The following is a 21,630-nucleotide window of genomic DNA, read 5'->3' as shown; positions in this document are numbered from 1 at the left end:
TTCAAATGGACTTGGCTGTTTGTCAGTGTTTGTAGGTTGTCTTTATGTGATCTCTGTTCTTGTGTTCTTCAGGAGATCTGCCACCATTGGTCTTGTCTCCATCCCAGTACCACAACTACACCCAGCCTCGTGGCAACTTCATCCCCTACGCCAACGAAGATCGCCCACAGTACAGGTCAGACAGACATGGAGTAGGATGCCCTATGTCACTCATTACCATCATGACAACATATACACAATGTGAAGGCATTTTTACACATCCCAAATAATATCATTCCTTCTGACAACTAGCATTATTCTTTCATTTATCTTATCTCAGTTATCACCCATAATGCATAAAATCATTAGTCCAAATCTACAGGCCACCAATGTTGTAAAGCTGGTGTTTGTAACTTTACAACAGCCTCCTGTTCTTCCTCTCCTCAGCAGTAAACTGTCCCCAGACGCCAGCCCTCAGAAGATCGCGAACACGCTCCGTCTGCCTTCTGGCGTGGGCGCCACCTGCGTCCTCAAAACGCCCTTCAACAGCACCCTGGACCAGCTGGCACAGACACTCAACCCCAGTGCCAACAACTCCAAAACCCTAGCTGCCCGCTACTTTGACTCCATGTGTCTGGATTCCTTCACCCAGGGAGTGCCCCTGTCCAACTTCGTACCCCCTCCCCCCTCGCCAGCCCCCTCAGATGACCCCGACCCTCGTTTTGAGGATAGACTGTGGAACTTCACTGCTGCCACTCTTACCACTGTACGGGGTAAGTCTCTGTCAGGCTCAGGTGGTAAAGGATAAAGAATATGTCTGCTACTTTATATGTACTGTATGTAGGCAAATGTTTTAGCTATCATATCAATATATTATTTAATTACACTTACACTTTAATCACATTATATTACTTTATTTTATGATGTCTCGTCTGACAATTATAGAGTCCTGTGTGGGCCATTCTGGTTGAAACAAGGCTGACCCACTCTCCTGTCCTGTACAGCAGCCTCCCTAACAATCCTGCCCCCTATATTGTGTGTGTCCTCAGAAACAGTGACCTCTCCCCCCACCTTGCCTCTGTCTATCCGGGAGCCGGTTCGTTGTATCTGCTCCATGCAGGGGACGGGCTTCTCCTGCCCCAGTGGGGTCGGTGGGCGGCCGCCCCTTATGAAGGTGGTCACTGGGGACATTCTGGTGGACATCACCGGGCGCAACGTGTCAGAGTACCTCCTCTACACCTCTGACAGACTGCGCCTGCACAGGTAACACACTCATGCATGGGCTTAGACTCATACACACAGAAGCACGCACACACACACACACAAACACGCACGCACACACACACACACACACACACACACACACACACACACACACAGGGAAAGAGGGGAAGAGGTATGGAATCTATCCAATTGTCTTTTTCTCTCTTTCCATTTCTGTTTCTTATTTTTTTTCTCTCTCTCTAGATATGGAGGACTCACTGTAGGCAACATACAGAAATCAGTCCCAGCATCCTTTGGGAAAAATAATCCACCCATGGTTCGCAAAATAGCCGTGCGTAGATCAGCTCAGGTGAGCAGAAGGCTATTTTCTTAAAGGGACAGGATACGTCCCAAATGGCACCCTATTCCCTAAACATTGCACCAATTTTGACCTGGGCCTTGGTCAAAAGAAGTGCACTATAAAGAGAATAAGGTGCCACTTGAGACACAACTTTGGTGTCAGTTTGATGGTATTTTTTGTTGCTGTATTTTATTAGGATCCCCATTAGCTGTTGGGGTCCAGGGTCATTATAACACTTAGCTATTTGTGCTGCTCTGTCATTGTCAGTGACAGACTTGTCCCCTACCAATAGGTGCTGTACAATAATAAAGGGTACCACAGCATGCCAACCTATCTCAATGTCCTCAACAACGCCATCCTGCGCGCCAACCTGCCTCCAGACAAGGGCAACCCTGCTGCATACGGTGAGAGAGGCTGCCTATACATACTTCGAAGCATAATATTACCTGGGGTATATGGGGTTCTGTTAGCCTGCTCACAGATCTGTTTGTGTTCTTGCCAAGTCAATTGCTTTCATTGTCAAGCCAAACATGTGAGGGACAGAGAGTTGGTATAATAGCACAAACAGACTGGCACTCATGCTAGGATTCTGTGAATTGAGTAGCTATTTATGTGAAAATGTATGTCCAAGGTTCCTTAGTATCTGGGGATCTTATATGGGATTGTACAGTATCTGCCCCCATCTAACCCCTCTTCTTGATGTGTTTGGGCTCACAGGAATCACCCTGACCAACCACCCTATGAACCGTACCAGTGCAAGGCTCTCTTTGGACTACCTGTAAGAATCGATGTATCCAGTTAATGAATATTAAACTGTGGCATATCTCTGAAAAGAACTGTCTTACCAAGGCTGTGTCCCAAACGGTACCCTATTCCCTATATATAATGCACTAAATTTAACCAGATCCCTGTGGGCTTTTTGACTAGATCCCTATGGGCCTTTTGACCAGATCCCTATGGGCCTTTTAACCAGATCCCTGTGGGCCTTTTAACCAGATCCCAATGGGCGTTTTGACCAGATCCCTATGGGTCTTTTAACCAGATCCCTGTGGGCCTTTTAACCAGATCCCTATGGGCGTTTTGACCAGATCCCTATGGGTCTTTTAACCAGATCCCTATGGGCCTTTTAACCAGATCCCCGTGGGCCTTTTAACCAGATCCCTATGGGCCTTTTAACCAGATCCCTGTTGGCCCTGGTCGAAAGTAGTGCACTATAAAGGGCCCTCAAACTCAACTCTGAGTATCAAAGCCAGTTCTACTGATCTTTTTCATTGTTCCCCTCTAATCAGGGACTGATTTAGACCTGGGAACTGATTTAGACCTGGGACCTGATTTAGACCTGGGAACTGATTTAGACCTGGGACCTGATTTAGACCTGGGAACTGATTTAGACCTGGGAACTGATTTAGACCTGGGAACTGATTTAGACCTAGGAACTAATTTAGACCTGGGAACTGATTTAGCCCTGGGATACCAGGTGGGTGCAACTAATGATCAGGTAGAAGAAGAAAGCTGCAGGCTCCAGACCTCAGGGTGTAAGCGTTGAATACCCCTGATATAGGGTGCCATTTGAGACTCGCTCACTGTCTTACTAAGTCTCTGTTTGTCCCTCCAGGCTCCAGGGCACTGATGTGGTGATAGCCATCTTCATCATCGTGGCCATGTCCTTTGTACCAGCCAGCTTTGTGGTCTTCCTAGTGGCAGAAAAGTCTACCAAGGCGAAGCACCTGCAGTTTGTCTCTGGATGTGACCCAGTCATCTACTGGCTGGCCAACTACGTATGGGACATGGTAAGAGGGGGTGGGGTGGAGTGTGTGTGTGTGTGTGTGTGTGTGTGAGAAACTATTTGATCCTGTCACGGCTGTCGTGGGAAGAATAAGGTGAGGACCAAAGCGCAGCGTGGTGAGTGTTCATCTTATTTAATGAAAACTGAACACTGAACAACAAAACAACAAAGAAACAACCGGAACTGTTCTGTCTGGTGTAGCCACACAAAGACTGAAAACAACCACCCACAAAACACAATGGAAAACAGGCTACCTAAGTATGGTTCTCAATCAGGGACAACGATTGACAGCTGCCTCTGATTGAGAACCATACCAGGCCAAACACAGAAATAGAAAATCATAGACAAACTAACATAGACAACCCACCCAAATCACGCCCTGACCATACTAAAACAAAAGACAAAACACAGGAACTAAGGTCAGAACGTGACAGATCCTCGAATATCCAAGGCCTGAGGTCTTCTGCCTTTGGCCTAAAGAGCAGGAATGTGGACTTCCCCAAATAAATCAGAAATACAGACATTGTCATCCTACAAGAAATGTGGCATAGAGGAGATGGACCCACTGGTTGCCCTAGGTAACAGGGAGCTGGAAGTCCCATCCACCAAACTACCAGGTGTGAAACAGGGAAGGGACTCAGGCGGTATGCTAATTTGGTATAGAGCAGACCTAACTCACTCTATTAAATTAATCAAAACAGGAACATTTCACATTTGGCTAGGAATTCAAAAGGATTTATCTCAACAGAGAAAAATGTCCTCCTGTGTGCTACCTATATCCCCCACTAGAATTCACATACTTTAATGAAGACAGCTTCTCCATCCTGGAGGGGGAAATCAATCATTTCCAGGCCCAGGGACATGTACAAGTCTGTGGCGACCTAAATGCCTGAACTGGACAAGAACCTGACACCCTCAGCTCACAGTGGGACAAACACCTACCTGGAGGTGACATCATTCCCTCCCCCATATGCCCCATTAGTCACAACTACGACAACAGAACCAACAAAAACTCCTGCAGCTCTGTCACACGCTGGGAATGTACATAGTCAATGGTAGGCTTCGAGGGGACTCCTACGTTAGGTACACCTATAGCTCATCTCTTGGCAGTAGTACTGTAGACTACTTTATCACTGACCTCAACCCAGAGTCTCTCAGAGCATGTACAGTCAGCCCACTGACACCTGTATCAGATCACAGCAAAATCACAGTCTACTTGAACAGAGAAATACTCAATCATTAGGCACCAAAGCCAAAGGAACTGAATAATATAGAGAAATGCTATAGATGGAAGGAATGTAGTGTGGAAACCTATCAAAAAACACCAAATAATGCATGCAGAGAAGAATTAGGCTGATACCCACTAATAATCATTATCCAGAAAAGTGCCTTTAAATTCTACAACCACCTAATGGGAAGCTATTCCCAAACCATCCATAACAAAGCCATCACCTACAGAGAGATTAACCTGGGGAAAAGTTCCCTACGCAAGCTGGTCCTGGGGCTCTGTTCACAAACACAAACACACCCCACAGAGCCCCAGGACAGCAGCACAATTAGACCCAAACAAATCATGAGAAAACAAAAATAGAATTACTTGACACGTTGGAAAGAATTAACAAAAAAACAGAGCAAACTAGAATGCTATTTGGCCCTAAACAGAGAGTACACAGTAGCCGAATATACCTGAGCACTGTGACTGACACAAACTTAAGGAAAGCTTTGACTATGTACAAACTCAGTGAGCATAGCCTTGCTATTGAGAAAGGCCGGCGTAGGCAGACATGGCTCTCAAGAGAAGACAGGTTATGTTCACACTGCCCACAAAATGAGGTGGAAACTGAGCTGCACTTCCTAACCTCCTGCCAAATGTATGACCATATTAGAGACACGTATTGCCCTCAGATTTCACAGACCCACAAAGAATTCAAAAACAAATCCAATTTACCACAGTGTGCCATCACAGCAGCACAATTTGTGACCTGTTGCTACAAGAAAAGGACAACCAGTGAAGAACAAACACCATTGTAAATACAACCCATATTTATGTTGATTTATTTTCACTTTTGTGCTTTAACTATTTGCACATAATATGACATTTGAAATGTCTTCATTATTTTGGAAATATTTTGAGTGTAATGTTAACTGTTATTTTTTATAGTTTATAGAAACATATGTTTCCCATGCCAATAAAGCCCATAAATTGAAATGTAATTTAATTGAGAGTTAAACCGCTGAACAGCTTAATCAGTGTACAGTAGGTGGTAGTTAGTTTTCTACAGTAAACTGGACCCCAGACATTGATGCAACTACAAGGTTAAATTTAGTTTGCTACTGCTTTGCTTTCCACCCTGAACCCCTCCTTGTGGATTGTCATTCTGTCTGTCATCTTCCTGCTTGTGTTGTGTACTATTCACACATAGATGGTTCTATGAATGTTTGAGAGATATTGTGTATTTCTGGAAGCCAATCTAACTGAAACTCTCCTGTCTCTCGTTGTCTCCTAGCTGAACTACCTGGTGCCAGCCACGTGCTGTGTCCTTATCCTGTTTGTCTTTGACCTTCCTGCGTACACATCCCCAACCAACTTCCCTGCGGTCCTCTCTCTCTTCCTCCTCTACGGGTGAGTGTACTTTACTTACCACACTTACCACACTCTACCCACTCAGTTCATCCCAAATGGCACCCTTTCCCCTATATAGTGCACTATAGGGAATAGTAGTGCAGTATGTAGGGAATATAGTGTTATTTGGGACACACAGTTTCTTGCTTTACTTGTTAAAGCTTGTCAAGAGGAAACCGAGTCGTCACATTCACTAGTGTGTAATGCCACAAGGGGCCCCCTGTGGTGCTGCCGGAGCCATTTCTTCATTTCTATCATCATTTATGACAGAACCTGGGGGGAAAAAGCATAGACATTGTGCCCTTGATGACATATTTTAAGAACAGTAATGCATTATGCATAACTGTCCTTGACGATATCAAGAAACTGTAATGCATACTTAATGAATATGACCTGTTATATCACTCTGTATCTCTCTCCCTCTCCCCTCCCTCTCCCCCCTCTCTCTCCTCCCTCTCTTTTCCACCCACCCTCCCTCTTTCTTTCTCTCTTTTGCACCCTCCCCTCTCTCGCCCTCCCTCTCTCTCTCTCTCTCTCTCTCTCCCCACCCACCCACCCCTCCCTCCCTCCCTCCCTCCCTCCCTCCCTCCCTCCCTCCCTCCCTCCCTCCCTCCCTCCCTCCCTCCCTCCCTCCCTCCCTCCCTCCCTCCCTCTTTCTCTCTCTTTTGCACCCTCCCCTCTCTCGCCCTCCCTCTCTTTCTCTCTCTCTCTCTCCCTCCCTCCCTCCCTCCCTCCCTCCCTCCCTCCCTCCCTCCCTCCCTCCCTCCCTCCCTCCCTCCCTCTTTCTCTCCCTCTCGCTCCCTCCCTCCCTCCAGGTGGTCTATAACTCCTGTCATGTACCCTGCCTCCTTCTGGTTCGAGGTGCCCAGCACGGCCTATGTGTTCCTCATAGTCATCAACCTCTTCATAGGAATCACTGCCACTGTAGCCACCTTCCTGCTGCAGCTCTTTGAACATGACAAGGTGTGTTTCTTCCTCTGTTGACGGGATAACAGCAGTTACAGGTTGCAGAGTTCTTGTAACTTTTCCAAAATTCCCAGGTTTCCAAGGAATCACTAAGCAGGAAATATGGAATCCTCCAACCAGGATTTTTAGGAAAGGGAACAGATATGTGCAACCCTACAGCAGTTCCAGCAATATTGTTATGATTAGATCTAGTATATTTAACATGACTACCTCACACTGCTTTGGTCTCTCTGCAGGATCTGAAACTGGTGAACAGCTACCTAAAGTCCTGTTTCCTTATCTTCCCAAATTACAACCTGGGTCACGGCCTGATGGAAATGGCCTACAACGAATACATCAATGAGTACTATGCTAAAATAGGTGCGGTTATATTCTACATGCTATTCCAAGTACCTGCAGTACATTTGATATCTGGGCTAATAATGTTTAGTCTATAGCACTTTGAGACTTTGTGTTAAGCAGTTTGGGACAACTGCTGATGTAAAAAGGGCTTTATAAATAAAAGTAATTGAGAAAGTTTAATCTCTCTTTATTATGTCTCTCTCAGGTCAGTTTGACAAGATCAAGTCTCCATTTGAGTGGGATATTGTGACTCGAGGGCTGGTTGCCATGACAATCGAGGGCTTTGTAGGCTTCTTCATAACCATCCTGTGCCAGTACAACTTCCTCAGGAAACCCTCGTGAGTGTGTGTGTGTGTGTGTGTGTGTGTGTGTGTGTGTGTGTGTGTGTGTGTGTGTGTGTGTGTGTGTGTGTGTGTGTGTGTGTGTGTGTGTGTGCGTGCCTGCGTGTGTGTGTGTATTACACCAAAAAGATCCACTGCAGCGTTCTAGTTCCATGCTGTCCCTGAGGGTGTGTGTGTTTTATAACAGGAGAGTACCAGTCAGCAGCCAGCCCATAGAGGATGATGATGAGGATGTGGCCTCTGAGAGAAGGAGAGTACTGAGAGGAGAAGCTGACAACGACATGCTGAAGATTGACAACCTCACCAAGGTCAGACAGATACAGAGATCCCCTTTATTTAACTCCAAATGGTATCCTATTCCCTATCTAGTGCACCATAGGGCCCAGTCAAAAGTGGTTCACTAAATAGCCAACAGGGTACCATTTGAGACCCAGCCCACTCTATTCAAGGTCAACAGAGTCTCACAAGGTGTTAATGTTATCAATGAATTCAATGTCCTGTGTCTGTCAGGTGTACAAATCGAGGAAGATGGGGCGTATCTTGGCTGTGGACCGGCTATGTTTGGGCGTGCGTCCTGGGGAGTGTTTCGGCCTCCTGGGTGTGAACGGAGCAGGGAAGACCACCACCTTCAAGATGCTGACTGGAGACGAGAGCACCACGGGAGGAGAGGCCTTCATAGGGGGGAGCAGGTACTTTACATATGCACCGGGCTTGCATCCCAAATCGCACCCAATTCCCTTTATAGTGCACTACTTTTGATGGGTCCTGATCAAAAGTAGTGCACTTAATAGGTAACATGGTGCCATTTGGGACATACACCAGATGGGTCTTTAAAGCTGATTTGCCCATTAAAAAAAATGCTCACATGCACACATCACTTTTATTGATTGTTAGAATGTGGTGGCTAAAGTTAGCTGAAGTTTGTAGTATCAGAGCCGCTATTCAAAAAGTATCTCAGAGTAGGAGTGCTGATCTGAGATCAGCTTTGCCTTAAAATCCATAGTGAAAAGACTACATGGACAGGGAGGACATGATCCTTGATCAGCGCTCCTACTCTTAGATGCTTTTTGAATACGGGTCCAGGTACTGTTGTTGTTGTTGTTGAGAGATTCACAAGGCTCCCTCTGTCCATGTGTTGTGTTGTCAGTATCCTGAAGGAGCTGTTGAGGGTGCAGCAGAGCATTGGCTACTGTCCTCAGTTTGACGCCCTGTTTGAAGACCTGACAGCCAGAGAACACCTGGAGCTGTACACACGCCTCCGGGGCATCCCCTGGAAGGACGAGGAAAGGGTACAGCTACTACGCACACACACACACACTACACATTACGCATTTTACAGTGTGATTTTACTGAATCATTGTTGTTGAAAAGTTCCTCTATTTATTTCCCTTTGTCTTTTCCCAGGTGGTCTCATGGGCCCTGGAGAAACTGGAGCTGTCCAAGTATGCAGACATGCCCGCTGGCACCTACAGTGGGGGAAACAAGCGCAAGCTGTCCACTGCCATCGCCCTCATCGGATACCCCTCTCTCGTATTCCTGGTTAGACTCAACCTCATCGCCACTCATTAAAAGATGTATCACTATGTTGTGATATCCCACTCTACACATAGTAGTGGCAGGTAGCCCTGCAGTTGGACCAGTAACCGTAAAGGTCGCTGTTCAAATCCCCGAGATGACAAAGTGAAACATCTGTTGATGTGCCCTTGAGCAAGGCACTTAACCCTAATTGCTCAATGGTCACCGTTGATAATGGCTGACCCTGGCTGTGACCCCACTCTCAGAGGGTGTCTCAGGGAGAATTGGGATATGGACAGAACATATTTAGGACAAATAAAATAGGACAAATATAAGCACCCACCTAATTATTATTATTACATACTGTAGATAGTTTATCCAATTATTCTGGTCTGGATAAGACAGGAGACACTCTGATTGTGTCCTATTCTTTGTGGGACAGGATGTAAATAACTCAGATGCCGTTCTGTGTGATTATCCTTCAGGATGAACCCACTACAGGGATGGATCCTAAGGCCCGCAGATTCCTCTGGAACCTCATCCTCGACATCCTCAAGACAGGACGCTCTGTGGTGCTGACATCACACAGGTGAGACACTCATTCTCATCAGACATGTACTGCATACTACTTGTTGCTAATATGCATACTAATACCTTTATTATTGAGGTGTCTGGGTAATAATTGTGTATTCCCAGCCTTGCATTCACACCTGCACTCATTTGTTTCTACCTGGTTCTGATGCTGCTGATAGAGGTGACTGTACGTCGCTCTGGATTAGAGTGTCTGCTAAATGTCTGAAATGAGGAGCTGTGAAATGGGAATGTCTCTGTGTCTGCAGTATGGAGGAGTGTGAGGCTCTGTGCACCAGACTGGGCATTATGGTCAACGGCAGGTTCAAATGCCTGGGTAGCATCCAGCACCTCAAGAACAGGTCAGAAGTTCACACACATACGCACACACACACACATACGCACGCACACACATACACACACACACACACACACACACACACACACACATACACACACACGCCTTTCTCTGTTGCTAGGCCAACCAGAAGTTAGAGACATATGGCATACCAATATAGTCTGCAATCACCTCTGAATGACTTTTTTTTTACTTCCTCCACCCTTTCAACTTACACATCCTGTTATTTAAAAATACATAAATAAATATATATATATATATATATATATATATATATAGAGAGAGAGAGATTTATGTAACCTCTATTTAATTAGGCAAGTCAATTATATGTATTCTGTGACTCCTTCTCAATTCATACTTCCTCATATCCTTTCTCCTCAGCTTCTTCTCATAACCTATTGGTTAAAGGAGCCAAGAAGATAGGATACAAGGAATCAAGGAAAGAGTCATTGGCCCAGGGTGACTTGTCAACTCACCCTGGTTGTGTCCCTTCCTTCCACAGGTTTGGTGATGGTTATATGATCACAGTCCGGACCAAGACCAGTTCCAGTGTGAAGGAGGTGGTGAGATTCTTCAACAGGAATTTCCCTGAGGCTGTACTAAAGGTGCACATAAAATGTATATTTTAGTCATTTAGCAGATGCTCTTCTCCAGACTTACAGTCAGCTCATTCAACTGAGTTTAGTTGAAGAAAACGACCACATATAACAGTTATTATAGTTATTGCAGTTATCACCGTTATTACAGTTATCACAGTTATCACAGGTATTACAGTTATTACAGTTGTCACAGTTATCACAGGTATTACAGTTATCACAGTTATCACAGTTATTACAGTTGTTACAGTTATCACAGTTGTCACAGTTATCACAGTTATCACAGTTATCACAGTTGTCACAGTTATTACAGGTATTAGTTATTACAGTTGTCACAGTTATTACAGGTATCACAGTTGTTACAGTTATTACAGTTATTACAGTTATTACAGGTATTACAGTTGTCACAGTTATCACAGTTATCACAGTTATCACAGTCATCACAGTTATTACAGGTATTACAGTTATTACAGTTGTCACAGTTATCACAGTTAACACAGTTATTACAGGTTTTACAGTTATTACAGTTGTCACAGTTGTCACAGTTATCACAGTTATCACAGTTATTACAGTTATTACAGTTGTCACAGTTATCACAGTTATCACAGTTATCACAGTTATTACGGTTATCACAGTTATTACAGTTATTACAGTTATTACAGTTATTACAGTTATCACAGTTATCAAAGTTATTACAATTATCTCTGTTATTACAGTTATCACAGTTATCACAGTTATTACAGTTATTACAGTTATTACAGTTATCACAGTTATCAAAGTTATTACAATTATCTCTGTTATTACAGTTATCACAGTTATTACAAACACACTCTTCTTTAAAATAGCCGCTAGAAGCAGAATCAGTGGGGAAGAAAAGACATTGAATTGAATGTGTTCCCAGGAGAGCCACCACACTAAGGTCCAGTTCCAGCTGAAGTCAGAGAGGATCTCCCTGGCCCAGGTGTTCAGTAAGATGGAGCAGGTGGTCGAGGTCCTGGGAATAGACGACTACTCTGTCAGCCAGACCACACTGGACAACGTGAGTTACTGTCACGCTGTGCTCGAGTCATTTCCACACGGACACAGTACAGATCATTAGATTGAAAATGTATATGCAAAATAGAGAATTTGATTTTAAATCTGTGTACGCACACACATTGATCATTGCTCCCTTTCATGTTTGTTATTTGTCTTGAGGAAGGCCTTGCAGCTCAAACATTGATGCTAAAAAGTCTCAATTATATCCCCTTGTCTGTCCGTTCATTTCTCTGTGTTCTCTCCCTCCCTCTCCATCCAGGTATTTGTGAACTTTGCAAAGAAGCAGAGCGACAACCTGGAGCAGCAGGAGAGTTCGCCCCCTGGTGGAGGCCAGTCGCCACTGCAGCGCCTGCTAACCCTGCTCAGACCCCGGCTGGCCAACACGGAGCTCGACGCCCTGGTCAGCGAAGAACCGGAGGAACTAGAGAGTGATGACGATGAGGGCCTCATCAGCTTCGAGGAGGAGAGGGTGAGGAAGGAGAGGGAGGAAGGAAGGGGAGAGGGTGAGAGGGGAGAGAGGAATAGAGGAGAGAAAGAGGAGGAAAGGCAGAGGAGGGGAGAAGGAGAGGAGGATAGGGTTAACAAAATGTGGGTGGAGATGGGGAGGAGGGAGGAGAGGATGTGGGCAGAGGGTGAGAGGGGAGGAGGGAGGAGAGGATGTGGGCAGAGGGTGAGAGGGGAGGTGGGAGGAGAGGATGTGGGCAGAGGGTGAGAGGGGAGGAGGGAGGAGAGGATGTGGGCAGAGGGTGAGAGGGGAGGAGGGAGGAGAGGATGTGGGCAGAGGGTGAAAGGAGAGGAAAGGGTAAGAGGAGAGAAAATACTTGTTGGGATGTGATGCTGCATTCATAACCAAGTGGGAAGGTGGTAATTCCCAGTTGTGAAGTTGTAAATTTCAGTTGAAAACATTCACGTGCTTCAAACTAATTGAGAAACACTAATTGGCTAATCGCAAAAAAGCTGCGTCAACCATAAACTAAAAGTACAGCTATCGTGCTCGCAAACAAATTATTGTCTTCAAAAACCATATAAATAGATTGCTTTTAATAATAATGTTTTGTGGTTGCATTTAACTGCCGAAAATGCTTTTATCGAGGTAATTTCCTTAATATGTGACATCAGGGTTCAGCATTTGGGAGAAGTTGGAGCTCAGGGATGAATGAAGAGTTTCCCGCTAGGAATTGATCCCGTGTGGCTCAGTTGGTAGAGCATGGCACTTGCAACACCAGGGTTGTGGGTTTGATTCCCACGGGGGACCAGTATGAACAAATATACATGTAATTACCAGTTGAAGGGCCGTTCAAATAGACTTTTTACGAGATGATATGAACGCAGCATAAGACGGGATGTTGTCTACATTGACACACTTTGCATATCACACTTATCAACTTAATAAGTATGAAGTACTTAACTTAAAGTGATGTTGCAGAACTTTTATATAATTTCAGCCAGTAGTTTTAAAAGTGGTGTTCATGAGACAAAATGGTTCCCTGATTTTTGTGTACTACGTCATCCAATTGTGTACCACACCATCCATTTCGTCCTGAAAAAAAATACTTTATTTTATTTTTAATTTTTAGATGTATTTGTATAATATGTTATGAATCCAATTCGTACAATATGTTACGAATTTGTTCTTAAGACCCTGGACTGCATTTAACTGTATTTTACCCCTTACTAACCACTTCTTGTTTCTCCATGGTAGGTGCAGCTCTCCTTTAACACAGACACACTCTGTTGAACTGTGGAAGCTCAGAGAGCCTGGACAGACAAAGTGGGAGGAGGAACCTCAGAGAGGGGGTGTGATTGGACAGACAAAGTGTAAGGAGGAAATTCATAGGGGGCATGTCTATAGACAAATATGGGATGAGGAAATAACATGAACTAGTCAGACAGAGGAGGAGAATGTACCTGTTCATTTTGGATTGGAAGACAACCGTCTCAGTCTACCCAGGGGAAAGTAAGATAAGTGTTATTTTTATCCTCAAACACCTAACAGTAACAGAGACTGAGGCATGGGACTCAGAGAATGAGATGCAGTGGGACAGAGAAGAGAATGACAGAGAAATGAAGTGAGCCTCTCAAAGCTGTCACAGAGTCATCGGCCATAGTTAAAGCCTGAAGTGTCCATAAGACAAGGCCCCTGTCATCATGGGAAGCATACTGATACAGTGAGAAAGCTTGTATTTTAATAGAGATATGTTGTTATAGGAATGTCTATATGTATTTATTTTTGAGAATGTATTGATAAATGGGAACACTGAAAACCAATGGGGTCTGTCTAGTAAGGACTAAAATCACAAGGCTTGATTTGGTATTCATGTTGCCTTCGCTAGGAGGTTGGCTTCATTCAATGTTGATGATGTCAGAAAATAACATATCTTTGCTTCTGATATGACCACCTTACTGAGTTTAATCTTTCCTCAGTTGTTTGACGCAGTGAATTAGTGGTTCATCATTGGTCAAATGTGTTCTGTCCCTGCCAAAGTACAAGGTTGTATCCTTAATGACACCCTATTCTCTATATAGTGCACTACTTTTGACCAGGGCCCCATAAGGCTCTGTTCAAAATAAGTGCATTATGTACTGAAGGGAATAGGGTGCTAAGGGTCCTGGTACAAAGTAGTGCACTATATAGGATGAGATGCCCCCCCCCCCCCCCCCTTAAAAGCATAATTGACCTGCCTTGAGAGCATGCTGTCATGAAACCAGTCAAACCAGTGTTGTGTCATACATATACAGTATATACAATACCTATATTTTTCTGTGGCAAGAAGAAAGATGTATTTTAGATATTGAAATGTATATGGGACAGATGTGTGATCTGTGATCGATTTGGCAATAATGGTTTATAGAGGGAAGTAAATGACCTTTGGAAAAAGTGCCAAGTTTTGACATGAGTCCTGAATCATTGGCCTTTTATTTGAAATCACTTTATTAGATGAATTGAGTCACAGAGGAACGCTACACTACATGTCCTGTTTTAAGAGAATGCCTCTACTTGTTGATACTGAAGGTGCCTCCTTAACCTCAAGCTTCTTCATTTGGACTGGGGACACTATATTTTTGTCTCGTCATGATAAATAGAGCACTTTCTACTGAATGCTTTAGTTTGTGCTTCTACAAATCATAATGATTTGGATTCTTTCAAGAAGATCACATTTTGGACACAACGTAATAACAGTGAAGGTTATCCTCAAGATCATTGAAGTTATTGAAAACCGTGAAAATAACTTAATAATAACTCTCTCATGTAATAATTAAGGTCACGTGCAAGATATACAATAACAAGCATACACTACTGCACTACTATCACTGTGAGACAAAGAAGTTCAACTTTCAGATCATTGTTTAGTTTGAACTTAAATGGATTGTATGATTTACAAGATGCTTTAAAGGCAGTTGGCTTACCGTACATATCTTTTGGAAGTTGGAGCACATTTAAAAAACACCCGCACCACATCATTAGTGAAGGGAAAGGTTTATGTTATTGAATAGTATGTTGGCATGTGATTTGAACTGGATATTTTCATGGAGTGTTTGTGTTGTGAAGAGCCAGTTGTAACATATCGTTATTCTTCTCAGAGGACACTTCATTTATTTCACGGACTAATTCAACGTAATTTAACATATGTTTTGGTGATTTCTTAATGTGAGACCTACTTGGACATATTTGATCATTTTCCTTGACTGTGGTGGGGTTGTTATCCTTTTACTATTAAGTAGAGGAAACAGACTGTTGTAATTCGTTTTCATCAGAATGTAAAGTAGGTTACATGTTTACTGAAGTCCAGGAAATAATATGAGAACAAGAAACAATGGCTGTTTTTGAGATGTGTTAAGTAATGCTATCTGAAATGTTTATGTATATGTTATGTATCTGAAAAGCAGTAAGGAAAGATGCATTGAACTTGAAACAAACTTGTGTCCTTTAACTCAGACTGAATGATAACCGTGATGCTCTACTTTAACTAGAGTTCTGTGACCTCAAAGGGAACATCGATGTGATTTAGGCCCATTTTGGATAATTTGATCTATTTAACTTCTGTTGCCACCCAATGTATCTTTGAATACTTGTAAGATCAAGGTATTTGAAGTTTTCCCTGAGCAAAGCTTGACTTTTTTCAAAAAGAGCAACATTTAGGATACTTTCACTTTCTCCTCAGCGCAGAATTCACTACATAAATGTATCTGGGGTAAAACTATTTAACACTGATGTTTTTTTGACACCAGCAAATATGAGAGTTAGGTGCAATTCTACATGGTTTCAAATACTGTATACTATGGGATGGAAAAAATGATTCAGTCAATCTAGTGAATACTCAGCTTTGCTTTAGGCAGTGTATTGTACGTGTGCATATGAATACAAATGTATATTTATATGTTGTGAAAATATGTCAGTTGACATTATTCTGTTGTAAAGCATCTGTCCATGTTGTTCTCGTGTTATTTTTGGACTTAATGTAACATCTGGTCTTGTTCCTGATTTTACTGTTGTTTCTGTACTCTGTGCTTCACGTTTGGTGATCTGGATTTTTTTACAACAAAAAAAATACAAATCAATCAGGTATCAGTTGGGTACTTTCTATGGTTTCGTTCCTAAATTGAATTACGGTGTTCTAGCTATACCTTGAAAACGTTAGGTATTTGGACCAAATAATTTACATGCACTTTGAAAGCTTGCATTCATTTTGCTTACAATAAAGATATGAGAATAGGAGTGTGATATATCCATTTCATTTGATGATGTCCTGAGGAGTTTTTACTGACATTATTCAACAGAAAAATGCAGTGATTTACAGAGGCTCTTTATCCATATATCTAAAACTTAATGACTACCATTTTGGATCGTGTTCATCATTATTTGATCTAATTAAACCTTGCTACCCAACACATCCCTGTGCATACTAGATAAAGGCCATTGAAGTTTTCAATGAGCATAGCTTGGTTTAAAAAAAAAAGTTCAATTGAGGATTTTCTTAGAGCTTGATTGAGTCCTTAGCTCTGAAGATCTGAGTTGTAGAGTGATTTACATTTAAAGGCAATGTTCCCACGTTAGTGGAGACTAGATTCGGACTGCATGTCGGCTCGATTGGAAATGATCCTTAAATGTCAACGGTGTGATTGAATCGAGCCCTAAGTTTTATTTTCAGTGCAGATCATACTGTACAAAAGTATCTGGAGAAAAAACTATTAAACACAGGTTGTTTTTTTTAAGACACCAGCAAATATCAGTTAGCCTAACTTAATTAGGTGCAAATCCACATGGGTGCAAATACTGTACACTATGAGATGAAAATACATCTTCAATCATTCTAGTGAATACTCAGCTTTCATGTCGCAAAATGCTTTGGAATCCAGGCAGTATGTGTGCATATGAATATAAATGTATATTCATATTTTATGAAAATGTGTCTGTTGTAAAGCATCTGTTCATATTGTTCTCGCGTTACATTGGGTCTTAAAGTAACATCTGGTCTTGTTCCTGATTCTAATGGTGTTTCTGTACTCTGTGCTTCACGTTTGGTGATCTGGATTTTTAAACAAAACAAATAAATCAGGTACCATCAGTTGAGTCCTTTCTATCGGTTTGTTCATAAATGAAATGACGGTATACTTGCTACCTTGAAAACATTAGGTATTTGGACCAAATCATTTACCGTATATGCACTTTGCTTACCACAAAGTCACGAGAACACTAGCGATATGAGTTTAATTTGAGGAGTTTTGACTGACATTATTCAACAGTTCCCCCCCGCACCATTACAATGATAACAACGAATAGTTCGTCTATTTATACACAAGGAGATCGTTTAGCTTTTTTAAATTGATGTTTATTACACAAATCAAGATTAAAATACACTTAAAAACCATGTTTCAAGTTTTCACACAGTGATTGAGGTAATGATCATCATGGTTGTTTTCCAAATGGCACCCTATTCCATAATTAGTGCACTACTTTTGACCTGAGCCCATATGGTCAGAAGTAGAGCAATATAGGGAAGTGTCATTTGGGACACTTAAAAGTCCTTAAAAAGCAGGCAGCATTAAACAGGTAGATTTTTTAAATGATGTTGCAGCCGAATGGTGTAGTGTCGGTGTAATAAAATAACATTCATTCACTAAATTGTTATATGCAGCAGAAATGTGATAGTGATGATGAAAGGCAACTGTGGTCATTTCTCTTTAGCAAATCATCATTGATCATCTTCATCATCAAATGCCACCCCGGTTGCTGGACGCTTTCTGGAAAAAGGACAGAAAAACAACAGTTAATTTGGCTCTTTGCAAATGGACCCACAGATGCATTGCAAAAACATTGCAAAAATCAGAAACTTTCTGTCCAAAAATGATGCAGAAAAATGAATAAATGCTTTTTTCACTTCTAGGTTAGACTACTGCAATGCTCTACTTTCCGGCTACCCGGATAAAGCACTAAATAAACTTCTGTTAGTGCTAAATACGGCTGTTAGAATCCTGACTAGAACCAAAAAAAAGTATCATATTACTCCAGTGCTAGCCTCCATACACTGGCTTCCTGTCAAGGCAAGGGCTGATTTCAAGGTTTTACTGCTAACCTACAAAGCATTACATGGGCTTGCTCCTACCTATCTCTCTGATTTGGTCCTGCCGTACATACCTACACGTACGCTACGGTCACAAGACGCAGGCCTCCTAATTGTCCCTAGAATTTCTAAGCAAACAGCTGGAGGCAGGGCTTTCTCCTATAGAGCTCCATTTTTATGGAACGGTCTGCCTACCCATTTGAGAGACGCAAACTCGGTCTCAACCTTTAAGTCTTTACTGAAGACTCATCTCTTTAGTGGGTCATATGATTGAGTGTAGTCTGGCCCAGGAGTGTGAAGGTTGAACGGAAAGGCTCTGGAGCAACGAACCACCCTTGCTGTCTCTGCCTGGCCGGTTCCCCTCTTTCCACTGGGATTCTCTGCCTCTAACCCTATTACAGGGGCTGAGTCACTGGCTTACTAGGGCTCTTTCATACCGTCCCTAGGAGGGGTGCGTCACTTGAGTGGGTTGAGTCACTGATGTGATCTTCCTGCCTGGGTTGGCCCCCCGGGTTGTGCCGTGGCGGAGATCTTTGTGGGCTATACTCAGCCTTGTCTCAGGATGGTAAATTGGTGGTTGAAGAAATCTCTCTAGTGGTGTGGGGGCTGTGCTTTGGCAAAGTGGGTGTGGTTATATCCTTTCTGTTTGGCCCTGTCCGGGGGTGTCATCGGATGGGGCCACAGTGTCACCTGACCCCTCCTGTCTCAGCCTCCAGTATTTATGCTGCAGTAGTTTATGGGTGGCTAGGGTCAGTTTGTTATATCTGGAGTACTTCTCCTGTCCTATCCGGTGTCCTGTGTGAATTTAAGTATGCTCTCTCTAATTCTCTCTTTCTTTCTCTCTCTCGGAGGACCTGAGCCCTAGGACCATGCCTCAGGACTACCTGACATGACTTGCTGTCCCCAGTCCACCTGGCCGTGCTGCTGCTCCAGTTTCAACTGTTCTGCCTGTGATTATTATTATTTGACCATGCTGGTCATTTATGAACATTTGAACATCTTGGCCATGTTCTGTTACAATCTCCACCCGGCACAGCCAGAAGAGGACTGGCCACCCCACAACCTGGTTCCTCTCTAGGTTTCGGCCTTTCTAGGGAGTTTTTCCAAGCCACCGTGCTTCTACACCTGCATTGCTTGCCGTTTGGGGTTTTAGGCTGGGATTCTGTACAGCACTTTGAGATATCAGCTGATGTACAAAGGGCTATATAAATACATTTGATTTGAGTATGTAACAACTAATATATTTTATATATTCCCTATGTAGTGCACTACTTTTCACCAGGGCCCATGCAATATGAAGGACCATGGGTGCCCTTTAGGGTTCAGACAAGTACAGCACCTTCTTGTTCCTGGGTTGATAAGAGAATCTCCTGGAAGACGCTTCTTGACTGCCAGAGTTTGGCCACTCTGCGGCTGTCTCCTTGGCTCAAAATCTGAAAGAGCAAGATGACCATTTACTTTACACCTTTATAGCTATGAGGACGAGCTATGGTCTTATTGTGATGTAACAAGATAAAATAAAACACAGCACACCTGTATTGCGTTTGTGTGGACTCTTTCCAGGACTGAATGGGGCTGGGCCACCTAGACAGAAACAACACAGCAGAGAACACTGAGTAAGGAGTGCTGGTGTTGGATCAAAGCGTACACATGCAATCTGTACCAGAAACTATCAAGTTCTTGAACTTCCCTAGATCAGAGTCAGTGTGATAAGAAAATAACTCTGTATGCTGAATGAGGGCTCTGTCCCAAACCTTACTTGTATGGTCTAAACGAGTCAGACTGTCTGCCATTCTAAACAGCAGCTCTCTCAGTTTCTCTTTGGCCTCGGGCTGTTTCAGTCTGGACAGAGTCACACTCAGGTCCCCTGGACTGGTGCCTACACAGAGCACTGCACAGCTGTCCTGCATTGATACAGACACACTCCCACTGCCACACGCAGACCTGGGAGAAGATACGGAAGGAAGTACATGTGGAAGTATTATGAAGACAGGATCCCGAGGAGTACATGAGGTCATTGGATTAAAATAGGATGGGAAAAACATACCTAATTTTCAAGATATAATCCTCTGTTGACTTCAAGGCAAACTTTCGTCTCTGAAAATAATAGTGCGTGTCATTCTTGTTATTACATAATGAAAGGAAATTCTACTCTTTGCAGGTTTGGTTAAATAAATATACTTACAAACTGGTTCAATGTCTCATCAGTGAAATCTGTGCTCCACACATCAGAGGCATCTGTCAAACTGGGACAGGAAAACAAACAATTGATGTTAGCCGTCATGTCACAACAACATCTCTAACTATCATGTATATTTATTTATCTTACAGGTGGCAATCTTCTAACAATCTTGGCACCACTAGTGGCCGTTTTTATACTTGTTGTTAGCCACTAACTAAAACACATCAGCACGAGCTTCTCATCCAAATCGATGAGATATGTAAAAGTAATGTTAGTTCGCTAGCTACATGCCAATAACTAGCTAGCAATTTAGTACAGTTCTCTGTTAACTAGCTAGTTATCGTTGTTCGAAAAGCATGGTTAGATATACGGAAATGAATAGCTATTAACACCCACCCAACATTGAACATCTCCGAATATTTATGGGTGTAGCATATGAATTGACACTGGTCATTTTTATCTACCACGGTGCAGTAAGACATTTGGGTCAACGGTCGATTTCCATCCATGTCTTGTGTTGGTGTAGGCAGCGTCTCTGTAACACCGTGCAACGGTTCGATGCTGAATGTGTAGCCAGCCAGTCAGTGAAGTAGGAGTATCAATCAGGAAGTGTTTGCAGCCGAGCAGCTGCTTCACGTATGTTACCTCTTATCCTGTTATTTTTCAAAACACAAGTTGATCTGTAAACAAAGGTACCGTATTGTAGTTTGAACTGTGTAGCTAGCTACATGTTCGTCTAGACTCTAGCCTAGGAAGGTAATTATGATAATATTGATTGTTTTGCTAAATATGTGCCCTAGCTTGCTATCTTTTCGTTGCATGTCTCAACCAGCAGGTAATTAGCTAGCTAGTAAGATAACTATTATTTAATCCAATCCTGTTACCCATGTTCATGTTATTGATGGTGGCTTTGGTATTTTGCCATTGTATAATAATTGTTGACACTGTCTGTATTTCCATATTTGACAGGTGCAGTGGTCCAGTAATATGCATAATATCTTGCTATGGCTTGGAAGTCAAGGACTTCAGGTGTTCGACACAGAGTTGAGTGCCGACACAATGGAGTGGTACCCCATTCCACAACATACTGGCATGTGGAAAATCTGTACAGAAGGGACCAGATGCGGTAAAACCGTAGATAGGCTGGACAATAGAACGAGTCAAAATTCATCCAAGGCTGAAAACGGACAAATAACGTTGGCTAAGA

At 43.0% G+C, this 21,630-nt stretch overlaps 2 protein-coding genes across 5 annotated transcripts in view; one reads left to right on the top strand and one right to left on the bottom strand.

Annotated features, from left to right (window-relative positions):
• The window catches only part of LOC139390154 (ATP-binding cassette sub-family A member 2-like), a 142,051-nt gene extending 125,609 nt beyond the window's left edge, over nucleotides 1-16,442 (top strand). For 2 of the 3 annotated variants that reach the window (XM_071137362.1, XM_071137360.1), the window contains exons 30-50: nucleotides 73-175; nucleotides 427-752; nucleotides 1,029-1,242; nucleotides 1,447-1,552; nucleotides 1,836-1,947; nucleotides 2,261-2,321; nucleotides 3,159-3,333; nucleotides 5,837-5,952; nucleotides 6,768-6,915; nucleotides 7,155-7,278; nucleotides 7,466-7,598; nucleotides 7,789-7,909; nucleotides 8,112-8,290; nucleotides 8,749-8,890; nucleotides 9,006-9,140; nucleotides 9,602-9,705; nucleotides 9,956-10,048; nucleotides 10,547-10,649; nucleotides 11,542-11,679; nucleotides 11,938-12,147; nucleotides 13,381-16,442. In XM_071137362.1, coding sequence (XP_070993463.1) covers nucleotides 73-175; nucleotides 427-752; nucleotides 1,029-1,242; nucleotides 1,447-1,552; nucleotides 1,836-1,947; nucleotides 2,261-2,321; nucleotides 3,159-3,333; nucleotides 5,837-5,952; nucleotides 6,768-6,915; nucleotides 7,155-7,278; nucleotides 7,466-7,598; nucleotides 7,789-7,909; nucleotides 8,112-8,290; nucleotides 8,749-8,890; nucleotides 9,006-9,140; nucleotides 9,602-9,705; nucleotides 9,956-10,048; nucleotides 10,547-10,649; nucleotides 11,542-11,679; nucleotides 11,938-12,147; nucleotides 13,381-13,416 — 2,879 coding nt within the window. In that variant the 3' untranslated portion in view covers nucleotides 13,417-16,442. The remainder of the gene's footprint in view (nucleotides 1-72; nucleotides 176-426; nucleotides 753-1,028; nucleotides 1,243-1,446; nucleotides 1,553-1,835; nucleotides 1,948-2,260; nucleotides 2,322-3,158; nucleotides 3,334-5,836; nucleotides 5,953-6,767; nucleotides 6,916-7,154; nucleotides 7,279-7,465; nucleotides 7,599-7,788; nucleotides 7,910-8,111; nucleotides 8,291-8,748; nucleotides 8,891-9,005; nucleotides 9,141-9,601; nucleotides 9,706-9,955; nucleotides 10,049-10,546; nucleotides 10,650-11,541; nucleotides 11,680-11,937; nucleotides 12,148-13,380) is intronic. The other variant, XM_071137361.1, reaches the window with a different exon arrangement.
• Nucleotides 16,443-17,487: 1,045 nt separating this feature from the next.
• Nucleotides 17,488-21,019, bottom strand: LOC139389975 (protein PAXX-like). 2 transcript variants are annotated; one of them, XM_071137032.1, is made up of 7 exons: nucleotides 20,820-21,019; nucleotides 20,427-20,487; nucleotides 20,289-20,338; nucleotides 20,001-20,185; nucleotides 19,775-19,825; nucleotides 19,581-19,674; nucleotides 17,488-17,921 (listed from the first exon to the last, which is right to left on the bottom strand). In XM_071137032.1, the coding sequence occupies exons 1-7, from the start codon at nucleotides 20,930-20,932 to the stop codon at nucleotides 17,873-17,875; spliced, it is 603 nt and encodes a 200-aa protein (XP_070993133.1). In that variant the 5' UTR covers nucleotides 20,933-21,019; the 3' UTR covers nucleotides 17,488-17,872. The 2 variants fall into 2 exon arrangements, with proteins under 2 accessions (XP_070993133.1, XP_070993131.1); XM_071137030.1 differs by having other exon boundaries at nucleotides 17,707-17,921; nucleotides 20,814-20,982.
• Nucleotides 21,020-21,630: the final 611 nt, after the last annotated feature.

The sequence above is a fragment of the Oncorhynchus clarkii genome, chromosome 30, assembly GCF_045791955.1.
Source record: "Oncorhynchus clarkii lewisi isolate Uvic-CL-2024 chromosome 30, UVic_Ocla_1.0, whole genome shotgun sequence".
NCBI classification, from domain to species: domain Eukaryota; kingdom Metazoa; phylum Chordata; class Actinopteri; order Salmoniformes; family Salmonidae; genus Oncorhynchus; species Oncorhynchus clarkii.
This window is presented reverse-complemented; position numbering and strand designations above follow the sequence as displayed.

What these genes read in the sequence shown, in the direction of transcription:
- LOC139389975 (XM_071137030.1), bottom strand. Translation starts at nt 20,932, where the DNA reads ATGGATGGAAATCGACCGTTGACCCAAATGTCTTACTGCACCGTGGTA. An exon ending in GATTATATCTTGAAAATTAG is followed by an intron (nt 20,186 to 20,288) that starts GTATGTTTTTCC and finishes ATCTTCTCCCAG; the next exon opens with GTCTGCGTGTGGCAGTGGGA. An exon ending in TCCACACAAACGCAATACAG is followed by an intron (nt 19,675 to 19,774) that starts GTGTGCTGTGTT and finishes TTGCTCTTTCAG; the next exon opens with ATTTTGAGCCAAGGAGACAG.